This window comes from Phasianus colchicus, chromosome 18 (genome assembly GCF_987193195.1).
Source record: "Phasianus colchicus chromosome 18, bPhaCol1.hap1.1, whole genome shotgun sequence".
Lineage (NCBI taxonomy): Eukaryota > Metazoa > Chordata > Aves > Galliformes > Phasianidae > Phasianus > Phasianus colchicus.
The window spans coordinates 5,102,034-5,129,938 of NC_143453.1; the positions used below are offsets into that span (position 1 = coordinate 5,102,034).

At 39.1% G+C, this 27,905-nt stretch overlaps 1 protein-coding gene across 6 annotated transcripts; it reads right to left on the bottom strand.

The window, feature by feature from the left end:
• Positions 1-76: 76 nt before the first annotated feature.
• Positions 77-27,791, bottom strand: MED15 (mediator complex subunit 15). 6 transcript variants are annotated; one of them, XM_031592322.2, is made up of 20 exons: positions 27,568-27,790; positions 23,405-23,492; positions 22,219-22,270; positions 21,630-21,659; positions 20,500-20,715; positions 19,609-19,868; positions 18,507-18,863; positions 17,472-17,564; positions 12,594-12,713; positions 7,084-7,226; positions 6,684-6,811; positions 5,983-6,117; positions 5,557-5,620; positions 5,325-5,391; positions 4,756-4,916; positions 4,423-4,589; positions 3,477-3,575; positions 2,334-3,366; positions 1,717-1,763; positions 77-343 (listed from the first exon to the last, which is right to left on the bottom strand). In XM_031592322.2, exons 1-18 carry the CDS (start codon positions 27,633-27,635, stop codon positions 3,230-3,232), a joined length of 2,385 nt encoding a protein of 794 aa, XP_031448182.1. In that variant the 5' UTR covers positions 27,636-27,790; the 3' UTR covers positions 77-343; positions 1,717-1,763; positions 2,334-3,229. The 6 variants fall into 6 exon arrangements, with proteins under 6 accessions (XP_031448182.1, XP_031448185.1, XP_031448186.1 ...); XM_031592325.2 differs by having other exon boundaries at positions 77-347; XM_031592326.2 differs by having other exon boundaries at positions 1,717-3,363.
• Between the last annotated feature and the right edge of the window lie 114 nt (positions 27,792-27,905).

Genomic DNA, 27,905 nt, shown 5'->3' on the forward strand with positions numbered 1-27,905 from the left:
TAAGCTTGTTCTTGAAACTAAATTAGGGCTACATCACAATCACTGCTTTGTTTCTTTAGCAAAGTAACAAAAATAATACATGTACAAACATTTTTATTCAGTAATACAGTTACATGCTTGCCAAAACTGCCTGTCAGGAAAGCTCCTAGAAAACAGTGAGTACCTGAAGAACAGAAATAGCACCTACATAATAGAATCAGTTGTTTGCCACAAAGTTCACTCTAGTTTGAAAAATCCTATTAAAAATAATATTTTTTTTCTTGCATGATTTGAACTCGTCTCTGTTCTCCAATATTCTTCTTTTAGAAGTAGGACTGCTTGAAGAATAACCTTGTGAGATCACCTGGCTCAAAGAGAATTAAGGGAAAGACATTTCAGAATAATAATTTAAAAATAAGAATAATGCCCTGTCACTCCCTCATCTGAATCCATGCAAAAAGACCACTAATTTCAAAAGCTTGTTTATGCCCAACTACTTCAGTGCCAACCAAAAGCCAGGTAAGACATTCCATCAAATAATCAAAGGAGCTCATCAATAGGACAAAACCTCTTAATTTAAGAAGGGTACTGAGCTGAAAGGAAATGGTTTCAGGCAATTAGAGTAACATTTATTTAACTAACAGTTTGCCACTCCATTGCCCATTACAGAAAGTCAGTTTTGCCACCACTGAAATGAAAAACAAAACACAAACCACCTTCAAACAGTACTTAGAAGTCAAAACTTACTATTCATCTTGCTTATGACTGCTTTGAACATTTAATGCTGTACTTTTATGATAAATTCCTTAGCTCTTATCATCATCTCATTTCAGTTAAAAGCTGATTATGACTGTTTTTGTATGCTATTTATTGAAGAAATGAGAGGATCAGATTTCCGTATTTTTCATTTCACAACATATCTGTTACTTCTAAAAGCCAGGAATCCCTGAATTTTTCATAACATGTATTCTGTATTCACAGTGCCCCTGATACTTGATAAAGTTCCCAAACATTAGCATTAATTTATTGGTGCATCCTTCCAAGAATTTGGGAATAGTGCTTTTATATTTAACAAGTTTCATAAACAGTTTATGATCATTTGCCCATCAAAACAAACAGAAGCTATGTTACTATCCAGCTATTAATTTGACATGCTGCAGGCACATGATTCATTTTCTGTTTTCAGTATTTATTTCCTAATTGAGATGCTGCAGTATGCTAGAATGCCTACACCACACTAAGTCTAACACCTCATTACATCTTCTTTGAAGGAAAGCCACAACTGCACAAGGGAAGTAGTGGAAAACTTAAGGACATTTATAGTGTGCTTTGCATCTATCTCCAGATAGATTTTAAATAAATTCAGAAACGTCATCTGTGTTGCAACTTTAGACCCCAGCAATGCTTAAAAAAAAGTACAGAAGAAAAAAAAATAAACAGCTCCATCCTCATTTCTTGGATTATGTCAATTATGTATTTCAATGAGCATCCAAAGTTTTTGTGATGAAAACATCTCTCCAGCAGAACTGTATTGATACCACTGGTTCTTTTGCTCTAAGAAGCAGCCATGTAACAGTACTGGTTAAAAAGCTGTATCTTCTCTTACAGACATAATCACTAATCTCTTGCCCAGGTCTTTCAGTTAATTTACTATGAGGAGCATAAAGATGGTGCTGCTTGAAATGAAAAGCTATTTTGATTTCTCCTAACCCTCAAAGTGTGAGAGTTTTCACTTACCCTAGAACAAAGTAACCATCATCCCAGGGATGCAACAGAACTGGTATCTGAGGATCAACATGGGAAGAGTAGTATAATGTTAGCATCCAACACAAGAATAATAATAAATTTATTACAATAGAAACAAACAGATAATGCATTAGTTCATGTACAAAATACTGATAGCATTCTGCTGCCTCAGTTAGTGGTTACTAAGTACCCACACTGAAAAAGATACTAAAACCAACATCACACATGTACAAAGATGAATGCAATTTCTTGGCACGACTGTGAGAGAGTGCAGCTGCTCTTTAAGATTTGCTGCACAATACAGGGAGATAAAATAGGATATAACTGGAACATCTGAAACCTGAATTTGTTTCTGCACTAAGAAAATAAGAGCAAACAAACAGAGAATGGGGAAAAAGAAAACAAATTTAATTATTCATGGCAAGTGTTTTTATTGGAAATGCACAGCAATACAGCAGCTGACAACCAACTTCTGTGCTCTGTATTGCTAAAGGCACAAAATAATAGTTGTCAGATCTGCTACTGAGCTACGTGGTGTGGTTTTTTGTTGGTTTTTACTTTTTTTGTCCTTTTCTCTTAAAAAGGAAGCAAAAGAAAACAAAACTCACCATGTAGCCACTAAACTGCATCAACTCCTCCAAGCAAGTCAGATGCCTCAAACTGACTCTATTCCATTAATAAAGAAGACATGGCTACAAGCCTGCTGGATTGATCTCTGGTAGTACAACTTTAAACTTGTTTCACCTTTACACAAACATTTACTTATATGGGAAGTCATTGTGCACATTAATATCTCCTCTAACTGCTGCACTTTTGGAGCAAGAAAACTGTGGTCCATGCTAACCAAAACCCACTTATACAAAGCAGCATTTAAAATAAGCTAGAAAATATGTTTTCCTTCTGTTTAGTCTTTCCCCCCACCAATATAATTATCCTGATTTATCTCACACATTTTAGGAATATCCTAAAAGACTATAATTTATCCCAAACCAGGGCAGGGCAAAGCTAATAGACAAAAGATTCCTGCAAACACTAGGAAGTTTGCAAGCACGTTCTACTTGCAGTTTTTTTATTTCTGGGGGAGTATCAGGTCACAAAACATACAGTGTGAAAGGAATACTGGCACTCAGCAAACTTTGAAGTAAATTAGGGCATTCTCTCCCTGCTTCCTCTTTTAACAATGAGACTCCCTGATGGAAGTCCACAAATAATTTCTTCTCTAAGAAGACAATAAAAACTCCTAATACAGTCTCGAGAACCATATATACACATTCTGCATATTTGAAAATGCTGAAAGAAGTCCACAGAGGCAGAAGATAAAAAGCATGAAATCTAGAACTAATACCAGGTCCTCTACTGAAGCTGACATCTAGAAACAAAAAAATGTAAGGCTTCTTTCTTCTGAAGCAACCTCCCCAAAATGCCCATGACTTTAGAAATGGTACGTGGAAAAGGCCAGCTGTTGAGACTTGATTTCTTGCTTCATGATTTAGAAGGTGACATATTATGCAGCAGAGAGGCAGGCTTGACGAATACTTTGTGCCCAGGTGTTTAAGAGTGCCGTGACTGAATGCTTGTCTGGTAGTTGCAATAGTTTTGAAGTCATGTATCGATACACTGATTGCAAAAAGGGATTGGCTGCTGGGAAAAAAAAGTAATAGTTATTTAAAAAAAAATTACATTAGGTATTCACATTTCCCCAATACTACTATACACACAAGCCCCCAAATATCATGCTAGAATCCTCATACCATACTGTCTAGGGTTTTTTATCCACAAAGGGCTCTGATCTGGATAGTCCGCTGGAACGCTGAGCTGTAGTGGTGGGACATTTGGAAGATTCTTGTCATCTAGAATGCAAGCACATTTTCCATCAGAATAAAGCCTTTTTTTTTTTTTTCCTGTATGGACATTCTTTTCATATGTAATTCAGCTCTGTTTCTAGCCTCTCAGCCCCACGAAAGAGCCAAGGGGTAAACTGTTTTAAAACAAAAATGGAAATCTCGTTGCTTGGAATTTCACTTATTGAAAGGACAGCCTGACAAAGACAGATCCATCTCTTAAGCAGTTCTGCACATTGTCAATCATTTCATCAGGCCTTTGTTAAGATTCATTATGACACCTCATTATGGAGGATTGGGTGCCTCCTGTAGTAGCTCAATATGAGAACAGTTCAGATTTCCCAAATAAGGGGGACGAAAAAGAATCTACTTTGCTTGGATTCCTATCTGGAAAGTAAGATCACAGACTACAACCCTTTGCTTATTCAGCTGAGAAGGAACAAGGAAGATGTGATCTGAATTCCTCTTTCAAACATACATAATTACCAGTCATGATTAGTACCAATTGATAGAACTTCCAAAAATTAACTCATCATTTCTCCAGCTCTAGCCTAGTTGTTGGAATAAGAACAAGTCTCACAGATCAGGTATCAAGACAGTTGCTAGCAACAAGTAATTTTCTACACACTCAATGAGATTAATGGTTACAGCCTCAGAGTGAGTAAAGGATTGGTCACTGTGAATAAAATTTCCAGGTGTAACCTAAGGCAGGCTGTACAGGAATATCATGATTAAGCTGTTCTGTGACAGTGATAAGTACAGACTTCATGCAGAAGTCACAGGTTGGCAAGATTCAAAACTCAGCCAACAGAAAAAAAAACATCAGTTCTGAATTCAGTCCTCAGTTTCTTCTTACCTAGTTTGCATATGAGATGAACTGTGCCATTATTACTGCAATGGGAGGGGTCCAGGTTCACCAGGAACTTAGGATTTAATCTTGCAACTTCCCCTTGTAACACATTTGGTATAGTCTGTCTGTCATCCTCTTCGTATTTTCGTTTTCGGGAGGAGATAACTGGGGCCCTATGTAAAATACAGTTCACAATAGAACTAGGTGAAAATTTTATGTCAACGCTACATTTGCCAAACATTTTACAGGCATAAAAAGGTACAACTCACATCTTGCCATAAACCCATCCCCATTCTTTCAACAGTTGGAATAAAGAAGAAGTTAGTTATTGATACATACGTGATTGGTGGACCATGAATGGCAGTCATAGCTGGCATAAAGGTGCGGTAAAGGGAATGGTTGAAGACTGGTGACCGGATGTTGGCCAAGACAGCATCCAAAAGTGGCTGACACAAGTACTGCTGTTTGGTGGGAGGCACTGGGGGTGGTGGTGGAGTAGGCTAAAACACAAAAGCCCCACCTTTTCTCTTAATTATCACCAAAAAATAAAAACATTCTGCAAAACTTTACAGCAGTCAACTTTCAATGCACAAAATGCAAAGAATTCTCAAAACTGCATACAGTTACATTAAATAAGTCTGCAGCTTTCTCCTGAGATCAGCTGCAGAAGTTCATAGAAAGAATTACTCTAATATTTGCACAAAACACAAGAATTTGAAAGCTCCATTAAATAATGCATACAAGGTGATTTATATGAAGAGCTTGTCTGTTTTTTTTCTGTTTTCTTATTTTGTTCAACCTCAACTGAATTCATAACAGCATAAGCAACAAAAACCACAAAAAGTTATTAAATTATAAGATTTTTTTGGAATTGATTGCTTATTTTTATTAAGCAAAGCATTACATACCACAGCCATATCATTCTTTAGCTTCTCCAGTGCAATTTCACATTTCTGCAGTGTCTTCAGAGGGCATCTGCAGAAGAAGACAAAGTTCATCACCACAAAATGGGCACTTCAGCTCAAGTGTTTCTGCTATCTGAGCCCCACAGGCAACTTCAATGCCAACATGGCCAGATGCTAAACAAAAAATTTCTGGAAGAGGTAGGGAACTTTTATCCACTGAAAATGACAAAGTTACCGTTTTGAAGGGTCAGTCAGGATATCCAAGAGACTCTTCATTTTACTCAGGTCCTTCTTTCTATCTGAAAAAAATATCAAGAGACAAACATTGACTATGGGGACAACCACCATACTTGCAGACAGAAACATATGATGCTGTTAAAAGAGAAAATATTAGCAAACATTGAATAAAATAATGAGGTAGATCTTTTGTCTAATGTTAAAGCATACCCTCTGCATAAACTATCAGAATGTATCCCAAAAATCAAATGTGAAGGAAAACTGATAGGAATTTAAGGATTTTACCCACTCCTCCTAGTAAAATAGTTAGCTGTGATTGTCATTTTTAATCCCTGGAATAGAAACAACCATAAAAAGGTAATGTACTGTTTCTTCCATTGTAACAGAGAGAGCTGACAAAGAAATGTATGAAAACGAAACTCACCTTCATTTTTATCGATTTTATTGATCATCCTCCGGAGTGGCTCAATGTATTTTGATAGCTGTTTGAGTTTCTCCAGATATTGTTGTTCCTCTGACTGGCTAGAACTGGCTGGACTCATGACAGAGTTTGGGTTTCCTAGCAAGAAGTAAAGACTGCATGTTGCATGGATAAGAGAATCCAGATCTGAAATGTGGCAACTCTCAAACCATAATTCATGCTGCACTCCACAACTTCAGTACCATTCCAGTCCTCTAATCTTTTTGCAGAAATAACAATATGCTCTGTAGCAATTCCCATTTATTACTACTTTTTTTTTTTTTTTTTCTCTTGAAGAAGTCCAATGGTTTCAAACTTTCATTTCCTAGATTCTCATTTTGCCTCACTCTGGTACATTAAACATTAAATCAGCACACAGAACTTGCTGCAGTTTTCCTTCAGCCTGCACTTTATAAATTGCAGAGCACACAACACTGGTAGGAGGAGTCAGCATGTTAACTCACAGAATCAGAAATCACTTTTTACAACTGGGACAGAGAAGAGCACCATGATGCATACAACATGCCTACTATTTGCATTGCTGGCTGTTCAGCAGAGCTGTTTAATGTTTACGTCATACCAAATAATAACTGTAATAATTCCTAGGAAATCTGTTATCAAAATATACCCCAATTCACGGTCTGTGATATAGATCTCATATTCACCTGGAGTGTTTAAAGGACCTGGGGATGGGACGCTAAAGTTCTGAGGTGTTCGTGCAGCTGCTGGGCTCTGGGATGGCTGTGGAGATGGACTGGGGAGAAAGCTGCTGGGTGATGGAGCTGGGCCAGAGCTGAAAAATAAGAATAAAAACAAATCTGCCAGAGCCTGACAAGGAAGCATGATCAGTCTGCAAACAGATACACTTTTAGTAAGTGTTGCTATAGCAATTTGGAGCTCCAGGAGTAGATTTGCTAAGGATTTCTTATACACATGGGTTTTCACAGTGTATTTGGCATAATGCCAGCTACACTCTCACAAAGTTCACTTTAAAATTTATTCACTTCAATGGAAACAGCGTAAGGTAACCTTCAGAAAACCTTCAGAAGTTACAAACCAACCCACCTGACGTTTGAGTTTGGTTGAGAATTTGGTTGGCCTGGTTGAGGAGATGGTTGTGGCTGTGGTGGTGGAGGCATTGACTGGGGTGTCTGAGCTTGCTGGACAGGAGATGGGGATGACATCATGGTAATACTGTTCTGGCTGACCTGAAATGTGGAAAAAGAATAAGGTCAACAACAACAAAAGGGAGAAGGCAATGGGAACCTAACTAACAGGCTTTAACTATGGAGAGAAGCATATCCTCAGCCCTATAAGAAATGAAAATGTTAGTTTCCTGTTCTTCTCCATAATGAAACAGTTCCATCTGTATCCCTGTTGAGGCCTTTATGGCAGTACTTCCTATTAACTTTACCAGAAATAACAATTAAAACTGCATGCAATTTGGATAACTGTGTAATGACTGTTTTTCACTTCCCACAACAACATGCTGCAATTAAAGTGTCAGAAGTGCCACCTGAAAAACCTGTGCTTTATTCAAACTAGGATAAAGAAAAGCAGGGGAAGAAAAAAAGTTCTAACTTGAAATAACCATCATTAAAAAAACAAAACCTTTGCATTTGAATTTTGATTATAGACTTCAAAGGTCTGTCAGATTTAACTGTAGCTTCTCAATACATTCTCTTCATGTTGAAAGAAGAAAAACAATTAAGTAAATCAAACCATCAGCATGTCTCATACAGCTTCACAAATCAGAGTGGAGAGAAAAACAGTATAAACTGAATGGCTGGGTGGAAAAAAGTGAAGCAGCTTTCTGACCTTTGGAGAAAGATGAGGCATGCCTAAAGGACAAAAAGACAAATAAGGAATTTCCAGAACAGCACCAAACTCTGGGTAACAATGAAGTTTGTTCTGCACACTATAAAGTACTATAGCCGGATGATGTTCAAATTATAGCAATCTCCCACCTGTGCTCATTTCAAAGCCATTTTTCCCTTTCATCACTTAAAACCAACTAAAAAAACCCAAACCCTTTATCATGGCCAGGCGTATGGTACAGTGATGCAGATATTATATGAGCACATTTGTTTAAGGCAAGTGCAGTGTTCTATGGCCTTAGGCTACCCATATAAAAAAAAAAAAAAAGATATGTTTAATTAGCCTATTCAGTGACTTACAGAATACTTGAGTTAACAATTAGCACCTTCATGAATCAACAAATCATTCCATCAGTATAAACCACTTTTAAAAATAGTTCCCTACCAGCCCCAACACTTCACAGACACTGCAAGTTTGGTGTTGTCCTTCACTCGTTTGTTAACTATCCATCTTAATCACCCATTTTCAGAGGATGCTGAATATGACACAATATGCCTTCTTGGAATACCACATTACAGCTATGCAAAAAAGTAAATACATTACAAGCCAAAGCAAACCTCACCTAGGTGCAAATATAAAACTAATGAACTTGAAGATGCTAATTCATTATCCGTGAAATCAGTTTAAAAACAAATGCAGCCTGAAATACTGTTTTTACTTAAAGAAAAAAAATCTTCAATAACTCCATTACTTTCCCAATCTCTTCTACCAAACTGAAATCCACAACGAGATTCTTTAACAACCTGTGTCTCCCCAGCAGTTGGAAAAGCATTTCTGAAATTGCAAAGCAGTCCAGCTCTCACAGAAATCAACCACCTCAACATCACATGGAAGTTAGTATAAACACCCCAAAAAACAATTCCTGACTTTTTGGCATTCTATTTAACATTCTTCTAAACAGTAAGAGATTTAGAACTTACCCCCACAGATGTTGCACCCATTTTTGTGGAGCTGAACTATAACCACTTCTAAGTGGTTTAGCACTCCCTGAAAACCAGGCCTTTTTAACGTGTCTGAGGCTGGTTACATAAAATTACTTTTGAGAAGTTAAATCTTTGTGTTTTTGGAAGGAAGAAGAAAAGCTGCATTAAGGTTTTTACTCAGATTTAAGCTTCTTTATCTATTGCTACGTCAAGATCCCTTCACATTAAATTACATATGCAGAAAAGCAAAGAAAAAAAAGTAGCATACTACATTATGCACATAAGCATAAAATGAATTAGTGTTGTTATCTGTTTAATAGTATTACTTCTCTTCATTAAGTATAAGCATAGGCAAACAGCTTTCCTTCTTGCAGCAAGTTTGCTCTCTGCTAGCTTCATTTCAGAACACTAAAGGCTAATGCCTAATATTACATAAAACTTTTTCAGCAACTGACTCAGAAGTCTGCAATGCCAAACTTCCTTATGATTCTTTGAAAGCAGTTCATTTGATACATAATCACTTCAGAGAGGGGAGGCAGAACTTCCTTCTAGAGGCCTAGATCCAATTAACTCATTTAGCTCCTCATTTAACTCAAGAGTTAAACCAGGGTTACTAGACAGTTTGTGTACCCTTCATTTTCAACATATATAAGATAATGCAATTTTGCATTTTTTCACTGTAGGATGAGATTTTATGCATCCAAAAGCATACTCAAGGACAGATACTACAGCCCACTGAACACCACGTAACTCTGCAGTTACCTGAACACTATATGAAACCATAGTGTTATGAAGCCTTGCCCAGAATATATTTAGGCTTGCACAACTGAAGCTTTCACTTAATAATATCCACTAAATCAAAGCTATTCTTAGTATTTAGAGTACATCATACTGGAAGATGAACTTAGCTATGAGGTCCACCTCCAATTAACTGAGTCTTGGGCAAGGAACAGCATCAGACAGTTTCTCAGAAGCTCCCAGAAATAAGCCAGTACAATATGCAGAATCCAAAAGCAAGGAAAAGGAGACTGCAGCAAGGAAGTGATGGGTAATAATGAGGAAGAACAGAAACAATTTAAAGAAAAACTCTAGGAAGCATTTCCACTACTATACTTACAGTTTCAATGTTAAGCCAGTAAGTACAGCCATGCCTCCATTGTTGCAAACTGGGTTTAAAAGCTCACCACTATGTTGCATTTTTGTGACAAAATGAAACAACTGAGAGTTCCAAAGGAATTCAGATAAAGGTTTCCATATTCTGAGTCAGGCCAACATCCCTTGCTTTATTTAAATGTTTTACTTTTTTTTCCCTAGGTTCTGTATCTGTTGAGGATTTCTGCATCAATCATGAAGCCCATGCTAATTCAGACTGCAGTAGATCTGTAGGGAGAACTTGGAAGTTTTGACACTAGAAACACAGGAGAAAGATTGGGATTAGTACATTAGCTTTTGCTTTGGTAATTAGATAAAGTACCAAATTAATCTTCCATATTTGTATAAAAATTTTTTCTTAGTTATTCAGGAAGTGCTGTTAATAGTGACTGTAGTTAATGTTCAGTCAGGGAAAAACAAACTTCAGCTAAGAAAACAAAAAAAATTAACTAATTCTCTGGTGTGTTGAAAGACCAGGAGATAGTGGAATGTAATGCCAAACCAGTGAGTATATTCTTTTGCTGAAAAAGACTAATAGCAAAAGAAACCAACAACCAAACAACAATAAAAAAGAAAGCACTGCAGAATTAATTGAGCCTTATGATAAAAGGACAGAAAAAAAAAATGGAATGAAAACAAATAGTCACAAAACACTGATATAACATCTGGCTCTTTGGTTGAAAGAGATTCTTCAAGATAACACCAAGATTCTTTTCCAAAATGAGAAGACATTTAGAACCATCTGTACACTCTAAAACGATTTTTTATACTGTAGTCAGAGGTGACAGACTCTTTAGATTCTGAGTGACTAATAACCAGATGTATGCTACAGCCATTTACTCCTACTGTGAACAGCTGCAAGGGCTCTAATGACATGGTAATGACAGCATATCCAGCAGACAGTGTTGCTTAAGCATTTTACAAAACTAAGAGGTGTAAATGACAACAGTTCCAAATTTTAATTCACCTGGAACTAGAGCAAAGTGTTTTGGCACTAAATGCTAGAGATTCACACTGATTCAGAGCTATCAAAAGATATGATATGTGAGACCAGCTTTTCCCAACAATTACTCACTTGCCCATTCTACCACATATTTATAACCTACTTTCATAAACAGATTTCCTTTCTTCTTTTGCCTTCTTTAGTTGTTCAATTTTCTATATCATTTTCTACAGTCACTTGGAAATCAAAGCCTCTCCATAAACATAGACATGACAGCAAGAAAGCACTGTGGCACTGAATACTAAAACTAGAAGTGAATATAAGCCAATCTAACACTTAAATATCTAGCAGAAGCCCTCTCATGTCAGTCCAAAAATGATTGTCTCACACAATCTAAACTGCTACAGCAAATTAAGCTCTTAGCAAATTCTCCTTTGATTCAAAAGCTACGCCTGGGTTTTATTTCAGTTAACATAAACAGTTACCTGCACTGAAATGATTGCACATCTTAAACCAGAAATGACAGGTGTACCTTCCTGCACATCTTTCTGATCACTGTAACTACCTTAGCACACTAATGACAAAAAAAGGCTGTGCCTACTAGACCTGATGCAGCAGCAATAAGAAGCAGTTTCCAATGCTCCACATCCCCCAGAAGAGATTGCAAAGGAAACAAAAATGCAAAAATGAAGGAACCTTCATTAAACCTATAAGCAAAATGCAATAGCGTTAAGTAAAACTACACACCTGGTATTAAGTTTAAAAATTCATATCTAGGAAAACAATGCATTAGGTTCACAAACACCAGAGTTTAAAAATGCAGTTGAACATTCTTCCACCACCACAATACAATGCATACGTAAACCAGCACCAATTACACAAAGTTCAGCTGAGTAGTGCCTCATTTTATGACATACTAGTAAGAACTCAGTTCTCTTTCATTCTAGTTTTCCCCACTTTTGCTCCCCTCAAATGACAGATTTTGCTTGCGAATTGTGGCTGTGGGTTCTTCAAAAGACCAGGACCTGCACCAGGAAAATGCAGTACTCTGGCCTCAAGCATCTTCAGCAACACCTGGTTAGGTGCTGCCTGCCTGCCTACACAGGTTCTCTCATACAAGTGGAGACCTTCTGGTAGCCTCTCCTTCACAACTGTGAAGGAAGAGAACTCAATTTTTCTTAGATCTTGATTACATGCCAAGTTGATATTCAAACTGAAATGGGCTAAGTTTATTATTAATGCAAGAGGCACTTGTAAAGAGCACAAATACATGACAACTAAGGTCCTGGACACAACTCAGCCAGTGCATTACGGTACATTGCAACACTTCTGGAGACTCTCCTAAATGCAAACTCATTGTGGAGTATGGACAAAGATTAAACAGAAATTTAATAGTTCTAATTTGTGACTTGAATCAGCTACAAACATTAAAAAGTTCTAAGCGTTATAAAAAAGATCTATGCCACTTGGAAACACTTTGATATCCCACACCCTCAGAAAAGCTGCTGTTTGAAATGAAAAAGGATCCGAAAAACCTCAACAGCCCAATATTTTGACACCACCAAGTTACCGTTCCACGAAAAGGTGAACTTCCCCTTGCTTGAAAGCAAGCTCTATACAATCACACATCCAACGCTTTGTGCAATACCTGACACGATGTGCTTTGACTCAGTAAATACCTGTGGCATTTGCTGTCCGCCCATAGGAATGGAGCTTGGCGGTGTAGCAGACACTGCGGTGGTAGGCGGGAACCGTGGTCTTATTTGCATCCCACCTCGGGCCATAGGTGCGGTGATCATCTTTGAGGACAGAGGGACAACAGACAAAAGTAATCGCAAAACAAGAAATGCAGTGCACTGGCAGGATGAGAAGCACATGCAACCTCCAGGAATTAGGGGGAGGGGGAGCATGAAGGGCAGGTTAGTGAGCTTTTCTCTAACGGTTAGCCTAACACGCTAGCTAATAAATCAAGCTTCTTTTTACATCCCTTCTATCCCTTTTTAGAAAGAACCTAATGAATTCTAGATATCTTGAAAGCGCTGATACGTAGGTTCAGATTTGTAGCTCAAAGATTGATAACATTGCCATTTGCAGGAAGAGTTTTTCCCAAATCTTGCCTGATGGCTTGAATATCTATGATTATTGTAAATAAGTGCTCTAAGACTGCTGCCAAAAGCACTCCATATAAGCTTCTTTGCCTCTCTAACATCATAGGTTCCTGATGTACTTTCCCTCACTGTGGTCTCAAAGGATTTAGCAGTATTTGCATTTCTCAGTTTCCACTGTCAAAGAATACAGCAGACAGTTCAGGAGCCACAGCCAACAGTAATGCTCCAATGAGCTGACCCACAGTGAGCAAAATTTCAGAGCAACCTATGACTCTGTAACACTACAAAACAACAAAAAGGACTTGCACTTGAAGAAGCTATTTCCTTCCTTTTGTATCTCATAGAATAAATGAAATACATCCTTGTAATTTCCAGCATTTTGACAGATACCCACTCCTCCACTATTAGGCTACATTCGGATTTTCTCTTATGAATCCACATCTGCCTCAAGATCATTCTTACACTATTTGATTCTTCAGTTGTACAGACTGAGCACACCCTGAAGTATCAGCATTTGTCTTCAATGATTAAGGTTAGCATTAGATTTGTATTCTAAAATAGCATTAGGAACACACTACTCTGCAACATCTGGAAGTGCCTTTCAGACCCATGACATTATATATAACTGTATAGCCTTCCATTACTTAGTATCACACCAGATATGCTCTGAGCTAAAGTGTAATAAACATTTATGGGAAATATAGCATATTTTTGAGGTAGCATTCAGGTAACTCGGACAGTTTTAAGATCTACAGTGAAGTTATCTGGACCACTTTTTTTTTCCAGTGTATACATTACCAAGGAACCTACACAGGCCCTAACTAACCTAGGACTTAAGTCTCATTTCAGTGAATGATTCAGGGCATTCTTGCTTAGTGTTCCATGTAAATGGACTGAAGCAGCCAGCAACACGTCTAGAGAGTCAGAGAATGCATGTGCTTACAATTGTTAAAAAATAAATAAAATTAAATACAACGTAGCAAGACTGAAAAAGGAAAGAAAACTGAAAGAAAATAAGTGTCAAATTCAGCACATCTGTTAGTTCACAACAGCGCAATGCAGTCACCTTCCATCCAGGCAAAGAGGGATGGTCAGAGACAGGATTTCCAAAGAGAAACAAATGAGAGTGCTTCAGACATCACACACACATGCACATGTACACACACAGCATGCAACAGCCATCACAAGCAAACACAACAACCCAGCACTGGCACAAAGCACAGGTGGATGCTACAAAGTACAGTGAAGAGCTACTTTATCAACATGAGAGCTGGTGAAGCAACAAAACCCTAACAAAAAAAAAGAAAAAAAAAAGAAAATTGCTGGGGAAAAAAAAAAGATAAAATCCTTCCAGGCACAATCATCCCATCTCAGACCCTTGTGAATGCACACGGATCTCTGGAGCGTGTGAAAATCCCAGGAATGTTTTGGTGACTCAAATGTCCCACCTTGGTCCCGTTTCTCATGCCACACCACCAAAGTGTGCAGATTTAGATGACTTCCTCCAAGGTCACAGTAATTAGCAGTTTATTCATAGTTTGGTTGTCTGGCAAACCACTGAACACCAGCAGGACCAACTCTAAATCAAAGACTTTCAGCTGCTGTATCGTGGTTGAATAAACATGTGCACACATTCTTTTTTTTTTTTAATGTGCGCTTTGGAAAGGAAGTGCATATATAAATATAAATGACACCAATTCCAGTCTTAGCAAAAGTAATTTATTTTTCCCATTCTTCCAGCTGATTTACATTTATGAAACCTGCTACTCTTCGATGTAATTGGGAAAGGAGATTTCAATAGATCATATTTGTTTTATGCAAAGCAATATATCTATGAAGGAGCTCATCAGTCTAAAAAAGGAAGGCAACCAGAAGTGTTCAGGTACTTCTGAGAAAGATTTAAACTGAAGGCAAATCTTTCTCCACAGCTGAAATCGAAATAAATCAATTTATATTGAGAATTTTACCCCACAAAACCAGAGAGCAGAGGAATAAAGTATCTCTCTCCTGTAAGATGCTAAGTGTGCTATTTGATAAAAATGTTGAGGTGGAATACAACAATTAGAATCCTGCATCTAAAATCCAGGGGATCCAAATTCCTTAAATACACAGATTCTGGTAAGAATAGATAAGTTCTGTGCCACTATTACTCTACTAAAGACAGGCCAAACCTGATTTTCAGATGATCAACAACAGATGATTTGCATTCTGAGCATCTGAAGGATATGCAGGAGAACAGTAATTTCAACTTCATTAATACTGAACTCCAGTTCACTACGGAGTTTCTCTTGGTACTCCAAGCACTTCTGTAGCACTCTGTGGTCACTAGGACACTATTTTGCTTATCTGTGTGAGTTACACACTCACAAAGACTGGAGATCCAAGCGGAATAGCATTCACCTGAACAGTCATTATGACTTCAGAGAAGAATTTCATAGCTTAACATGGATCCATATTTGAATTTAGGCTTGCTTTTATTTTACACAGGAAAGCTTATTAGAAACTTTACAGAAAAGGAAAAACACAGGCACATCAACCCAAATTCCCAGACCAAAAGCGCCTAGAGACCAAGCTTAAGTGTAACAAGCAAGTATTAGGATAGGGTTTGTTTATAACAAAAGCTTCCCAGAACCAAATAAGGAAATCTAGGCAGATTAATTGTGCTGCTAATGAAAAACAGACTAAATACAAAGAAAAAATCTTGTCTCAAAAGAAACTTCTCATAAATCAAAGAAAATGTAACCAGACAGTCTACATCAAAACTGTACTGCAATATTGTCCACGACCTTGAAAGAAAACACTATACGCAGAAAATAGTTACACAAGTATAAGAAACCAGTTAATCATTGGACTTCACAGCAGTTTTTCACAGTTTTGTGAACTCCATCTGTGACAATGAGCAATCCCTGTGGTTGCTACATGTCTGAATAAAGCCACAATGCAAAAACAGCTGTCAACCATTTCTTTACCCAAAACTTTTCAAATGCACCGTGCTGTTAAGCCACTGGCATACAATTTCATTAAGTAGGGCAAGAATTAAGTTGACTCTACATAAGCACAATCCACCTGGTTAGGGGTTGGAAAAAGCACCATTAAGTTAGTAGAAAGGAAAAAACAAGTCAGTGTCTCCTTTTAGTCACCCTAAGTCCCTGAAGCTCTCACCTGGAAATTATTTAAGAAATAAAAAAATGTTTTAATATGTATTTTAACTTTAGAAGAATTCTACATTGCCAATACTGCACCAATTGTACTTACCACTGCTCAGCTTTTATATCCAGTGTTACACTGACAAAAGTAAAAGGACCAGAAACAGAACTTAGCCACCCACATGTACATGGGCCACATGAGAGTTAGGATGATGTACAAAACACTATTCCTGATACAAGTTTATGAGATGAATGTTCAAGATCCAATTGTTATCCCTCAGCCCACGTGAAAAAACTTCTGAAGATCTTACTGAGTCTAAAACACGTCTTGTGTGATGAAGGAAAATTGGTGCAATACATGAAATGGCAGAGATCTTTTTGTATTCCCAGGCATTAATCCTGGTCAGTCTCTTCTCACCTGTCTGCCTCAGCCTCTCCATATACAAAATGGTGAGAACTGTACTTACCCATGTCTGTAAAATGGTTCAACATGAAACGCTACAGAGGCAAAACATGAAAGACTATTGCACATTCTTGTGAAAAATGGAATGAGAGGATCAGCTCAAGTCACTCCCAGTTTTTCTCCCCTATGTTTCCTTCACACCAGATACACATCAAGGAACAATTACTGGGGCTACAAGTGTATCGAAGGTTAAAAAAAAAAGTTTGTTAGACAATAAGCTTTCACCCAGCACTTTTTTTTCTAATGTAACTCTGCACTCATGACACATGCTAGTTTTTTCCTCAACAATCCACATCCAGAAAAAGAGCATCTATATCTACAGTCCATTTCAGTCAGAAGTATGGAAGATGAAAAGAATGAAAGGGGAGCATGGAAAGATTTCATTGTCTACGCTACTTTTTATGCTTGGTACATGGAGATGGAAGGTGGAACACACGTGAGTTAAGAGAGCAGGCAAAGATTCACAGTACAGAAATCAGTTTAGACAACAAAGCAGTTTTCTAGGAAAGGATAACAAAAAGAGAGGTGATGCACTCCAGGAACCAAGAGTCAGACTGCAGTGTGGCCACAGTAGGCTGCCTTGCTGTTGTGCATTCCTGTGTAACTACAGGCAACAATCTTACCTACCAAGGACAGAGAGCATGCATAGAGAGGTTGTCAACGAAATCCTGCCTCTGAGTCCAGGCAAAAGGAAAACAGCATAAAAGCCCATACTTCCTTTATATAGGGATGACCGATTAAACCTCATCAGAAAGCCACCAGAAACCCATCTCCATGCTCATCTTTAGCATGCACTTGCTACAGGCCTGTTACTGGAGATACTGGCTCCAGGGCCCTTACCTGTGCTGATGCTCCCATCTGAGCAGCTTGAGCCTGAGCTGCTTGCACTGCTGCTGCTGCTGCGTGCTGCTGCTGGACCAGTTGAGCTCTTACCTGGAGTATAAGACAGAAAAAAGTAAATGCGCATCTGATTAGGGTATGACACTTCTCTTTCAATTGCATTGACTATACTCATAAAAAAAGTTTGTTTTGGATACAAGACTTCAGCTTCATGCACCTACTTCCAGAACTGTTTTTGAACTTCTCTATGAAAATAAGTTTCCATGCATCTAACATTTGGAACAACCTTGTCATAGGCTGCGTATCCACACTATGACTTCTTGCAATTTCTTCTGTACTATAAGGCCTTCCTATGACAGTACTAGATATTCCAGCTTTCTGGCAAACACACAGATGTTGATCTCTCTCAAGAATACTATTTTAAGCACATACTAATGATCAGGATTTCAACTATTTACACATTCATTGTGACAACTCAGAGGGATGTACACATCCAACTACTCCTAAATTAACTGGTAGGAGCTCAAAAATAGCTGACTAATGCAACAGTTTGAGAAGTTGCAACATTAACAGGATTACTCAGCTTCTAAGATGAAGTAGTAAGATGTTCACAGTCACCATCTTCAAAGTAGGAACTACCAGTATCTTAAACTTTGGCTAAATCATCTAAACACAGCAGCAGAAGCAAAATAAGCATGCTAATGAGCCAACACTGTCTCCAATCACATGCACAAGGCATCTCAAAACACTTGCTCATGTTTGAGAACACTAATCATCATCACAGTGATCTCTCTTGAACCAGAACTACAGAGGAAATTATTTTTAAAGCATGAGATTAATAAGTAGCTTTCATAATTCAAAAATTCCTACTCTATATTGACCAAAAACATCTTATTTTCTGCTGACCACACTCATAATCTAACTACAGATCTCTTAATAAGCTATTCTTTTTCCCATGCTGTTATTAACAATTTTTTTTTTTTCTTCTCTAGCAGATCTTAATGAACCCACAATAAGCTGGTCATGAGCCCTTACCTGCATTGCTTTTAACTGCTGTGGGGTGAGAGTAACAGGCATAACCTGACCAGGAATTTGTCCAGAGATTGCCTGTGCCTGAGATACCATGGGCTGGGGTTGAGGCTGGGATTGTGGTGGAAGCTGAGATTGCTGTGCCTGAGCAACCTGTTGTTGCTGTTGCTGCTGCTGCATCTGTTGCATCTGCTGTTGCATTACTTGTTGAGGTGGCTGCTGTGGTATTTGTTGCTGTGATATTTGTTGCTGCTGTTGCTGCTGCTGTTGCTGCTGCTGTTGTACCTGCATAGCCTGTGCTGCTTGCAGCTGTTGCATTTGGGCAATTCGCTGTAGTTGCTGCTGCTGCTGTTGCTGCTGCATCTGAAAAGCAGGAAAAGCCAGGACGATAAAGCTTTCAGCAATGCAATAGCAGCCTTATTTTTACAGAGTAAACCAACAGCAAACAGAATCCTAATATGTCAGACCGCATTTTCAAGCCTGTATATCCAGCTCTTTTATCCATTCACTTTTCAGATATCTCAACTCTACATAGTGCACATGACCTGTAGGTTTCACTATTACAAGCCTGCCTAAATATACTAAAATAGTTTTCAAAAGCAAAGTTGAAGTCCATCAGCTTCTTCAGTAAAAATGGGCTTAGAAACACTTCTTAAATGTAACCAGGCTACATCAGCAACAACATTTACAAGAACTGCACAGAAGCACGATAGATGAAGTTTCCTCTTTTGTTTTTCCACCTAAGGATGATGCACATAAATTCTCAGTACACACTTTTTAAGTAGGAATGTGCAATTCACAATGCTTTTAGTTCTTTCCCACATCTTCGTTCTTGTCAGAATGAAACACTGTCCTGATGTTTATGAAGAGAAAGAGACAAAGGATTTTAATTCTCTACTGCTATAACAGAAGAAAGCAACGAAAAACCTATACTGTTAAATCTTTCCTCTGGGATGCAATATATCGTTGCCAATCGAAAGTTCCAAACTGGAATTGTGTTAATAATGGGAAGAGCTGATAATCAGTACTTCCATGCAAGCTAAGCTTCACATGACTTGTAACTCATCACAGATCAACTCAATTGCCATTTTAATTATTTTGTCTTCACCTGCTGCTGGTTTTGCTGCTGCTGCATCTGCAGTTTCAACATATGTTGCTGCTGCTGGACGGCTTGCAACTGCTGCTGTTGCTGCTGCTGCTGTTGGGCTGCTGCAGCTGCTGCTGCCTGCTGCTGCTGCACCTGAAATTGTTGTTGCATGGCTGATTGCTGGGCCTGGAACTGCTGTTGCTGCAAAGCCACCTGCTGCTGCTGGAATTGTTGTTGCTGCTGTTGTTGCTGCTGAGCTATCTGCTGAAGCTGAAGTTGGGCTAAAAAGGTGGTAGACTGTACTTAAAAACATGAAACCCAAACAAGACAAGAGACAGTTACACAGTACAATTTCACAATAATCAAATATAACTCTGAAGTATGCAGATATTCTTCATGACCACAATATAATTTTGCATCCTCATATGGACAAGGTACATTAACAGCAGAATCAACAACGCTCCTTCCTAACAACCTCTACAGCTTGCTGCCTATACTGAGTCAGTAACCAAATCAGAGTGTAAGAACTTGTGTGGCTAAAAGATCTCCTGGAAGGACCACAATGGGACCCATGGAATTCTCTGAGAAGTAAGAGTTCTTACTGAAAACATGCACAGAGGTCACTAACAGAAAGCACGGTAGCCACAAAAAAGTGGATTCCATAGAACAAAGTTCTGAAGTTGAGACTTTGGAGGATAGAAGAAGCATTTGCTCACAGAAGAGACAGACTCTCCCTCATTATGCTAAGAAAGACATTTACCCCAGTAGATAGAATTATTTGAAATCAACTCTTCCAGCAGAAGATATAACCAGAAGTATGAAATTCTTCAGCACCTTATCCTTGTGGAGAAGAGTTATTTACTGAAAGACTAACACAACAGTTTTAGTGACTGAAACAGAGTGAATACTTACTCTGCTGAGTAGCTGTTGAGACACCAGGCATACCATGAGGGGCCATTCCCGTGCTTCCAGGAGGCTGTTGCTGTCCTGGGAGACTCATCTGTTGCCCCATTGGGCCAAGGCCACCCATCCCACTCATCGGTGCTCCTTGAGCTCGGGAAGCAATGGTCATTCCAGGCGCCCCTGCTGGGGGACCCCCAGTTAAATTCTGCAGGGCATTCATCGGATCTACAAAGAAAATAGTTACCAGTATGCAGCCAGCCATGCAACTGCTTCCCCCAAATTCTGTTTTTCAGTACCCATTCTCTGATCTACTGGCTTCAAACCCTAACTAGATCCAAACCCTAACTCTCACTGCAAGACTGCTAGAGGCTTCTCGCAGGTTTTTACCTCTCTGTAAACAGAGTGAAGATTATTTAAAATGCTTCAGATTTGCAAGTTCCAAATAGATTCCAAATATATCAGACAAGGGAATTCTTTAGCCACCTCTGCATGTCTATTCAAGTCAAAACAGGATGCCAGCAAAGCCCTGTGAGGGTAAACAACTCAATCTCAAAAACCAAGAACAAAGTTCCAACTGTGGATTCAATTAACCTCCTCCTCCTGAGAAGCAGTGCTTAAACCAGAGAAAGTACTTTTGTAGAGCAGTTCCCCTAGTTTCCATCATAACATTTTGATTTTATACAGTGAATATATTCAGTGCCTTTCAAGAGAATTATTACAATCTCAATCCTGGGCATGAAGAAAAGTGAAGTCAAAGCAATTCAAAAAGGCAAAATAGAACATGAGGTGCCAAATAGTATTGATCAGGTACAGAATGCAACACACTCTCTTCCTTAGAATGATTATCAAATAATTTTGAACTGTCTGGTGGAGATGCTGATCAATCCCAGCCATTGTACAGTTAGTCTATAGGGAGATAATAATGATATACTTGTTTACTTCATTATTAGGAACATTATATTAAGTTCCTAGTCTAACTGCTTTAAGAGTTACCACGGAGGCAGAAGACACAAGAGGCTATTAAGGTACCTTTCCATCCTCAAGCTAGGAAATTCACCACCTTCTCAGTACAAAAACCCAGTTTTTGAGTTGTTCAATTTAGGAAAGGAAAAAAAGAAAAGAAGAAAAAGATCTCTTACCACTGACTGAAGCTTGAGATTTCTTATTGTCTGCAAAAGAAAAATACATTAATTACATCTGTTAATCTTGTCACACACAGATTTGGCACTTCAGATATACTTTCCTTAAGAAACATATATACACACACACACACATATATATACATATCACTTTTTAAAAATCACTGTCTACTGTAGTTATACCTATTCCCAAACAATTTATCCATAATCCCAGACAGCTCTAATATAGCTGTTACAAGCAGATTTGGAAAAACAAACAAAAACCATCTTTGTAATCAAATTAAACAAAACACATTAAATTAACCAAATCTGGTAACCAAAACACTACACAAAAATTGAAAAGAAAGCCAAAATACAGGAAAAATTAAAAGGAAGGTGCAAAAGTAGCAATTGTTTCTCAAAGGCTCTTAAATTATGTATGGATATTGTAAAAGAAACAGTACTTAAAAATTCAGCATGTATATTACAGGGGAAAATTTTGAAGCAATTTGTGATGAGTCACACACAGAAGCACTCATAAATCCTGAAATCTACTATTATTTCCCATGCCTCTAATAAGCAATCACTAGGGGAAAAAAAGATTACTTACGGATATCTCGAAAATGGATAATAAGTCTGGCCACAAGAGAAAGATATTCCTCCTAAAGGCAAAAAGTAGTATTTCAGCACAGGATACAGAAACAGACAACCATGACATTATAGCCCTTCAGTATTCACCCTCAGCATTAATGAATTTTACTTTAAAAGGACTGTGAGCTTTTCAGAGCAATTCATTTGCAGGAACTGACCTTCATGAGCTAAGTGGGAATGCTTTCACAGAAGGTTTATGGTACAAGAAGGCTCCAAACCACAAAATTCAATGGAAATAATATCTATGATAGCCACATTAATAGGATCACAATATGTGTATTTGATTGTATACCAATACATCCATTTTCCATCCATTCTAGTCCTTTTCTTAAGTATTGAACTTGCTCACGTGGCATACTGACTCACCTTAGTCCTTTGTCACATTTATATTACAAGAGCTATCTTATGCTGTTAATATTACAAAAGCAAGCAAGCTACTATATTTAAAAACTAACATCCAGAAGAAGTGCCAGAAGCAAAAAGACAAACAGCCTTTGCAGCAATTTATGAGCTTACTGCAAACTGCACAAAAGAATCTGTCACAGTGCTGAGATGACACTTCCAGGGTCAGAGAGGCTATTAGCAGGAATAAACTTGTGACATAAGCATCACAAAGCTTTCAACATCGCAAGCTCCACCTCAAACACATCATGTTTGAAGACAGTAACAGTATCCAATTTCTTGTAACAGAACTCCAGGAAAGAAGCTTACACATTTGGGTAGAGTCTAGAATTGCAGATGATAACCAGATTTCCACAGAACTACTTCTTGTCTTACTCCTAATGCATCCTTTTCATTGATATCTTAGTCCCTCTCCATCACCAAACTGGTTATTATGGATAGTGCTACATTGTAGATAAAGAAACTTCTATGCAATTCACTCCATAAGAATTTAATCAAGCACAATCCCATATATGCATTCAATGCTGCAGTCTCAGCAAGTCCCTTGGCTTGCTGCACCCATAAGTTGCAAAATGATTAGCTTTCCCCCAGCGTAAGAGGAACACACATAAACCCAAAATCTTCATAACTAGGTACTCTGAGCAGAGACCAATTCTTAACGTGCACTGGATTTGCTGTTTCTGTGGATCATCCCAAGATTTTGACATACCAGTAACTTCTGAAAACAAACAGAGAAGTTTTACCCTTGTTTTGGCCTTCATAAATACATGGCTCTCCATATCTTTGCTGGACTTATTGTGGGCAACACCAGCCTTCCTCATTGCTTCATCACTGGAAAAGAAAAATAGAAGAAATGAGGCTGAGCATTAACTCAGGACATTAAAAATATATATATTTCCTGTAGTTAGAAAGGTCTGTACAATAGCTTTTTACCCTCTTCTAAAAATAAGGTAGAAAAATTAGAAGATTGGTAGAATATCTCTGCCTTCAGGCAATGAGCAGTCACAAGGAGTTGGAGCATTGATCAGGACAGAGAAGGGAAGATGTGCACAGAAGGGAGGGGACAATCAGCATGACAGCAGCGGATGAAGCAGTAAGATGAGAAGGCCTTATTGATGGAAATTGGTCATAAAAAGCTTCCCCCCCAACCTTACAGTTCTCTACTATCCAGAATCACACAGCCATCAAACCTCTAGTAAACTGGACCTAGGTCTGCCGTTTGGATGGGAAATTAAAAGCATAAGATGAAAAGGAAATAAATCCCACACACAAATGTTCTCTGCTATGATAGAGAACAATAGGCATTCTCAGTATATAAAAAAGAAGCAAGTAATTCCACTGCAAAAAAATGCACCGAGATAAACAAGTCCTAAAATCAGGAGTTCAGACAGGCAAACAGCCCTCCCTATTCAAATCCTACAGACGTATTTGTTTTTGGAAATGTCTCATTCACTGTAAAACCTGTTCTGTTTTAAAGCAGCCTAGTAGCTACAGTCTATATTCCACAAACAAGTTACCAGGAAACACTTTCACCTTGTAATTAATAGCTTAGCAACCTATTTCTCAGTACCTGCTCCTGCATGAGCAACTATCCTACACTAAATGCAAGGTATGGAAAACTTCAGTCAACCTGAAATAGATTACTGTTTTCTTCCCCCTGAATTTTGACCGCATTCCTTGCAGCAGGGCTGGTGTTTGTATGAGCAGTGGCCTAGCTCAGCTTCCTGAAATAACTCAGTAAACCCTTCACACAAGTGAGCAGAACAGATGCAACAGCCTTAAAATGCAGGAGCTTCAGTTGCCAAAACTCACACCCTTACCAATGCAGAGCAGCAGGCTAGCAGTGTGTAGATATTTCCTTGCAAGACACAGCAGATTAGTCAGTAAAGCATAGCTACCTGCATAAGCCTTCCTCATGGTAACTTGCTCATGTGTTCTGATAGACACTACAAAATGCTCTTTATACATAAAGGTTATTTCAAATGAAGCAGACTCTGAGCATAAAGCATAGTAATTATTGTTTCATGGGCAAGCAAGCCTTAAAATGAACAACTTATAAAGGGACTCTGCTGCAGTGGAAGAAAATGCATCCAGTTCTTCATTTATGCCTTCCTTCTTCCAGTAGTTTCTCTTTCAGAAAGGCTTCCTTCCTCTAAGTCCACACTATGCTCTGATTCATCATGAACTTGTTAGTCTCATTATAAAACATCTCTTATTTTGAGAGCACCAAGAACTGAGCAGGCAGAAAGACAAGGTTATGCAAATGCAAGTAAAGAAAGTAACACACAGATAAATGGCCACACAAAGACAGTGACCAATGTGGTGTTAGGATCATAAAAAAAAAAAATAAATCCACAATAAACAACTTACCTACTCTTACATGTATATCTATCTAGCATTTATTTTTTGCATTCTAGAGCATTACAAAGGGCACACCATTGGCTCACAGCCAGCCTGCTGTCCAGCAAGACACCCAGGTTCTTCTCTTAGAGCTCATTTGTAGCAGTTCAGCCCCTAACCTGAACTGATGCATGCAGTTATTCCTTCTCAGTTTCCCAAACATCTGGGGTCAGCATCAGCCACGAACAATGCTGCTTTTGGCTATAGAGGAGACAGCAAAAGACTACCCAGACTCTGCACAGATTTACTTCTAGCTTTATCCTTCTTCCCAGTATTATAGTGAGGAAAATCACCTTCCTGGTGCACACAGAATCAACCCCTTCATCGCTTCAAAGACTCCACAAGCCTCCACTGCCAGGTTATGCCAACACAGTTGTGTGGCTGTGTAATCAGCAGTACTAAAGAAGAACCCAGCTGAGTGCTGAGGCATTCCTGGATCCAACAAGAGTCCTTTGCGACTGCTTGGGCCTGCAGTCACACAACAAGCTAATATTGGATGGGGCTACTTAAGTCAAATGCAATGTTCTCTCAAGTGATGACAACCAAATGATACACATTGATCACAGGTACATTCACTAAGATACCAACTGCACACAGCATCCCTGAAATTTCTCTTCATGTAATGTCATTCTAAATACCTATCTGTATCTACCTATATGTATCTTAACATTCAGAGTTGGAAGGGAGATCCAGGCGAAATAACAATAAATCAAGACTTCCACATTCAGCAGCTATAATGAGCTACTCAAAACAAAGTGTGCAAATCCTTCCATGCTTTTAAGATCAAGCTGACAAATACCTATCACTTACATTTGCACAATGAACTCGAAGACATACATACACAAAAACATGTTATGAACAACCTTCTCACAAGCTCAGAAAACTTTCAGATGACTAATTTCTTCCAAATACTACATAAGCTTCACTGGAAGCTTATGGAAGAAAACAAGAACTTGCTACACATAGAGTTCAAGTCGTCTTAGGCAATATATTGCTTCTATTTCTCATTCAATAAACCTAGCTATTATAAACTCTACTCCTGGGTAGCTTTGCTTTAAGTACCAACATGAAATTTATTTTCAGATATCTAACACATAGTAATACACTTTAAAAATTAAAAAACACAACCAAACCTGTAATCGCTGCACCCAGTAACAAATTTGCTTGCTCTTAAAATGAGCTAGTGAATGAAAACATAAGAAGTATTACTACAAAGCAGGGTGAAGTGCAAGGAAGATACGCTGCTTGCAGAACACAGCCTTTGGGGGAAAAAAAGAATGCATCAATACATTTATAACAAAAAGTACACAGATCATAAAAGAGAAGTCTGTGTGCATATGCAAGTGTTTAAGCAAACAGAAGAAATCTTAATTCTACTTTCTCCACCACTGTCCTATTCAATCTCTGTCTCTTACTGTATGCTTCCCATTCAAACATTTATCACTGCTGCTTACTGCTCACAGAAAAACAGTCGCAATTTGCAAAGCAAACACACAGACAACAAATGCTCATTGCATTAAGGTATGTATCAGCTGATTTGTATTCATTTCCTCTAAGTTGCAGGGCATTGCAAGGCAGTTCTGTTTGCTTGTGTTGATGAAGAAGTACAAAAGAAGAGGAAAACACAACAGATTCACCTGACATGATAAATTATCTTGCACAAAGTTTAGACAGTAAAACATCAGCTCTAAACACCAAAAAAGCTTCAACAAACAGACATCATATCTGTCATGAATACCATAAAATTAACTCTGAAACATCAGTCAGGAAAGCCCTGCCTTCAAAAAGCACAAAGCACGCTCAAAGTTCTTCAAGCATTCATAAACAGGGATTTGAAAAACGCATTCAGTTCTATGATAACCAGCTTTCGTAAGGTAAAAGAACCTTCTCTGTAATAGGAAAAGCAGGTTGCAGCAAAGTAATTCAAGTAAAGAGATTGCTTTTGGACAACCAAAAAGGCTGAACTTTATTTCTTTTAAGCAACCTTTTATACATCAGGCAGATACCAACGAACACACTTGTCTAGAACAGCAACCTCCATACCAAATAACCAACAAATTCAGTCGCTGGCGTTTTCATTTCGTTTTTGCTGTTTACAAGTCAGATGCAAAGCAACGACGGTGGTTGTCATAGAACAGAGCACGTCAGATCGGGCAGCACTAAGCATCGCAAAGTGGAAACCCTAAAACAGAGGATCCCCAGCAGACCAAGCAGCCGCTATGCCCGGGGAAGGCAAAAAGGACCGGGGATCGGAGAAGCGAAGCCAAACAAGAGCCGGCTCCCCCCGCACGAGCTCTGAGCAGAAGCCGGTGCTGAAGGCCCCACGCAGGGGTAGCAAGAACCACGGACAGAGCCAGAGACCCGCGAAGGACCCGCGGAGAGCGGAGACGGACGAGCCGCGGCCATCCGAGCACGGGCAGCCCCGGGGCAGCGGGAGGCGCCGGAGCCGTTCCGGCAGCGGCCGAGGCGCGGCCCAGCCAACACCCGGGCCGGGGCGCGCACTCACATCTGGCTGACGAGCTTCTGCCGGAAGTTGGTGCTGCGCCAGTCGGTCTCGGGCCCGGTCACGTCCATCCCCGCCGCCGCGCTCCCCGCCCGCTACCGGCCTTCACCACCACCACCCCAGCGCCGCGCTCCTCGCCGCCGCTCCCCCACACGGCAGCCCGGAAGTCCCGCGCCGCCACTTCCGGCGCGCTGAAGGCCGGAGGGAAATGAAGTCCGGGCGTTAGCTCTAGAGAACCTCGCGAGAACTGTAGCTCGGCACGGCGCGGGGCGCGCCGGGATTTGTAGTCCCGTTCCACGCAACCCGTCTGCGGGAGCGGCCCGGCCGGCCCCGCTCAGCGC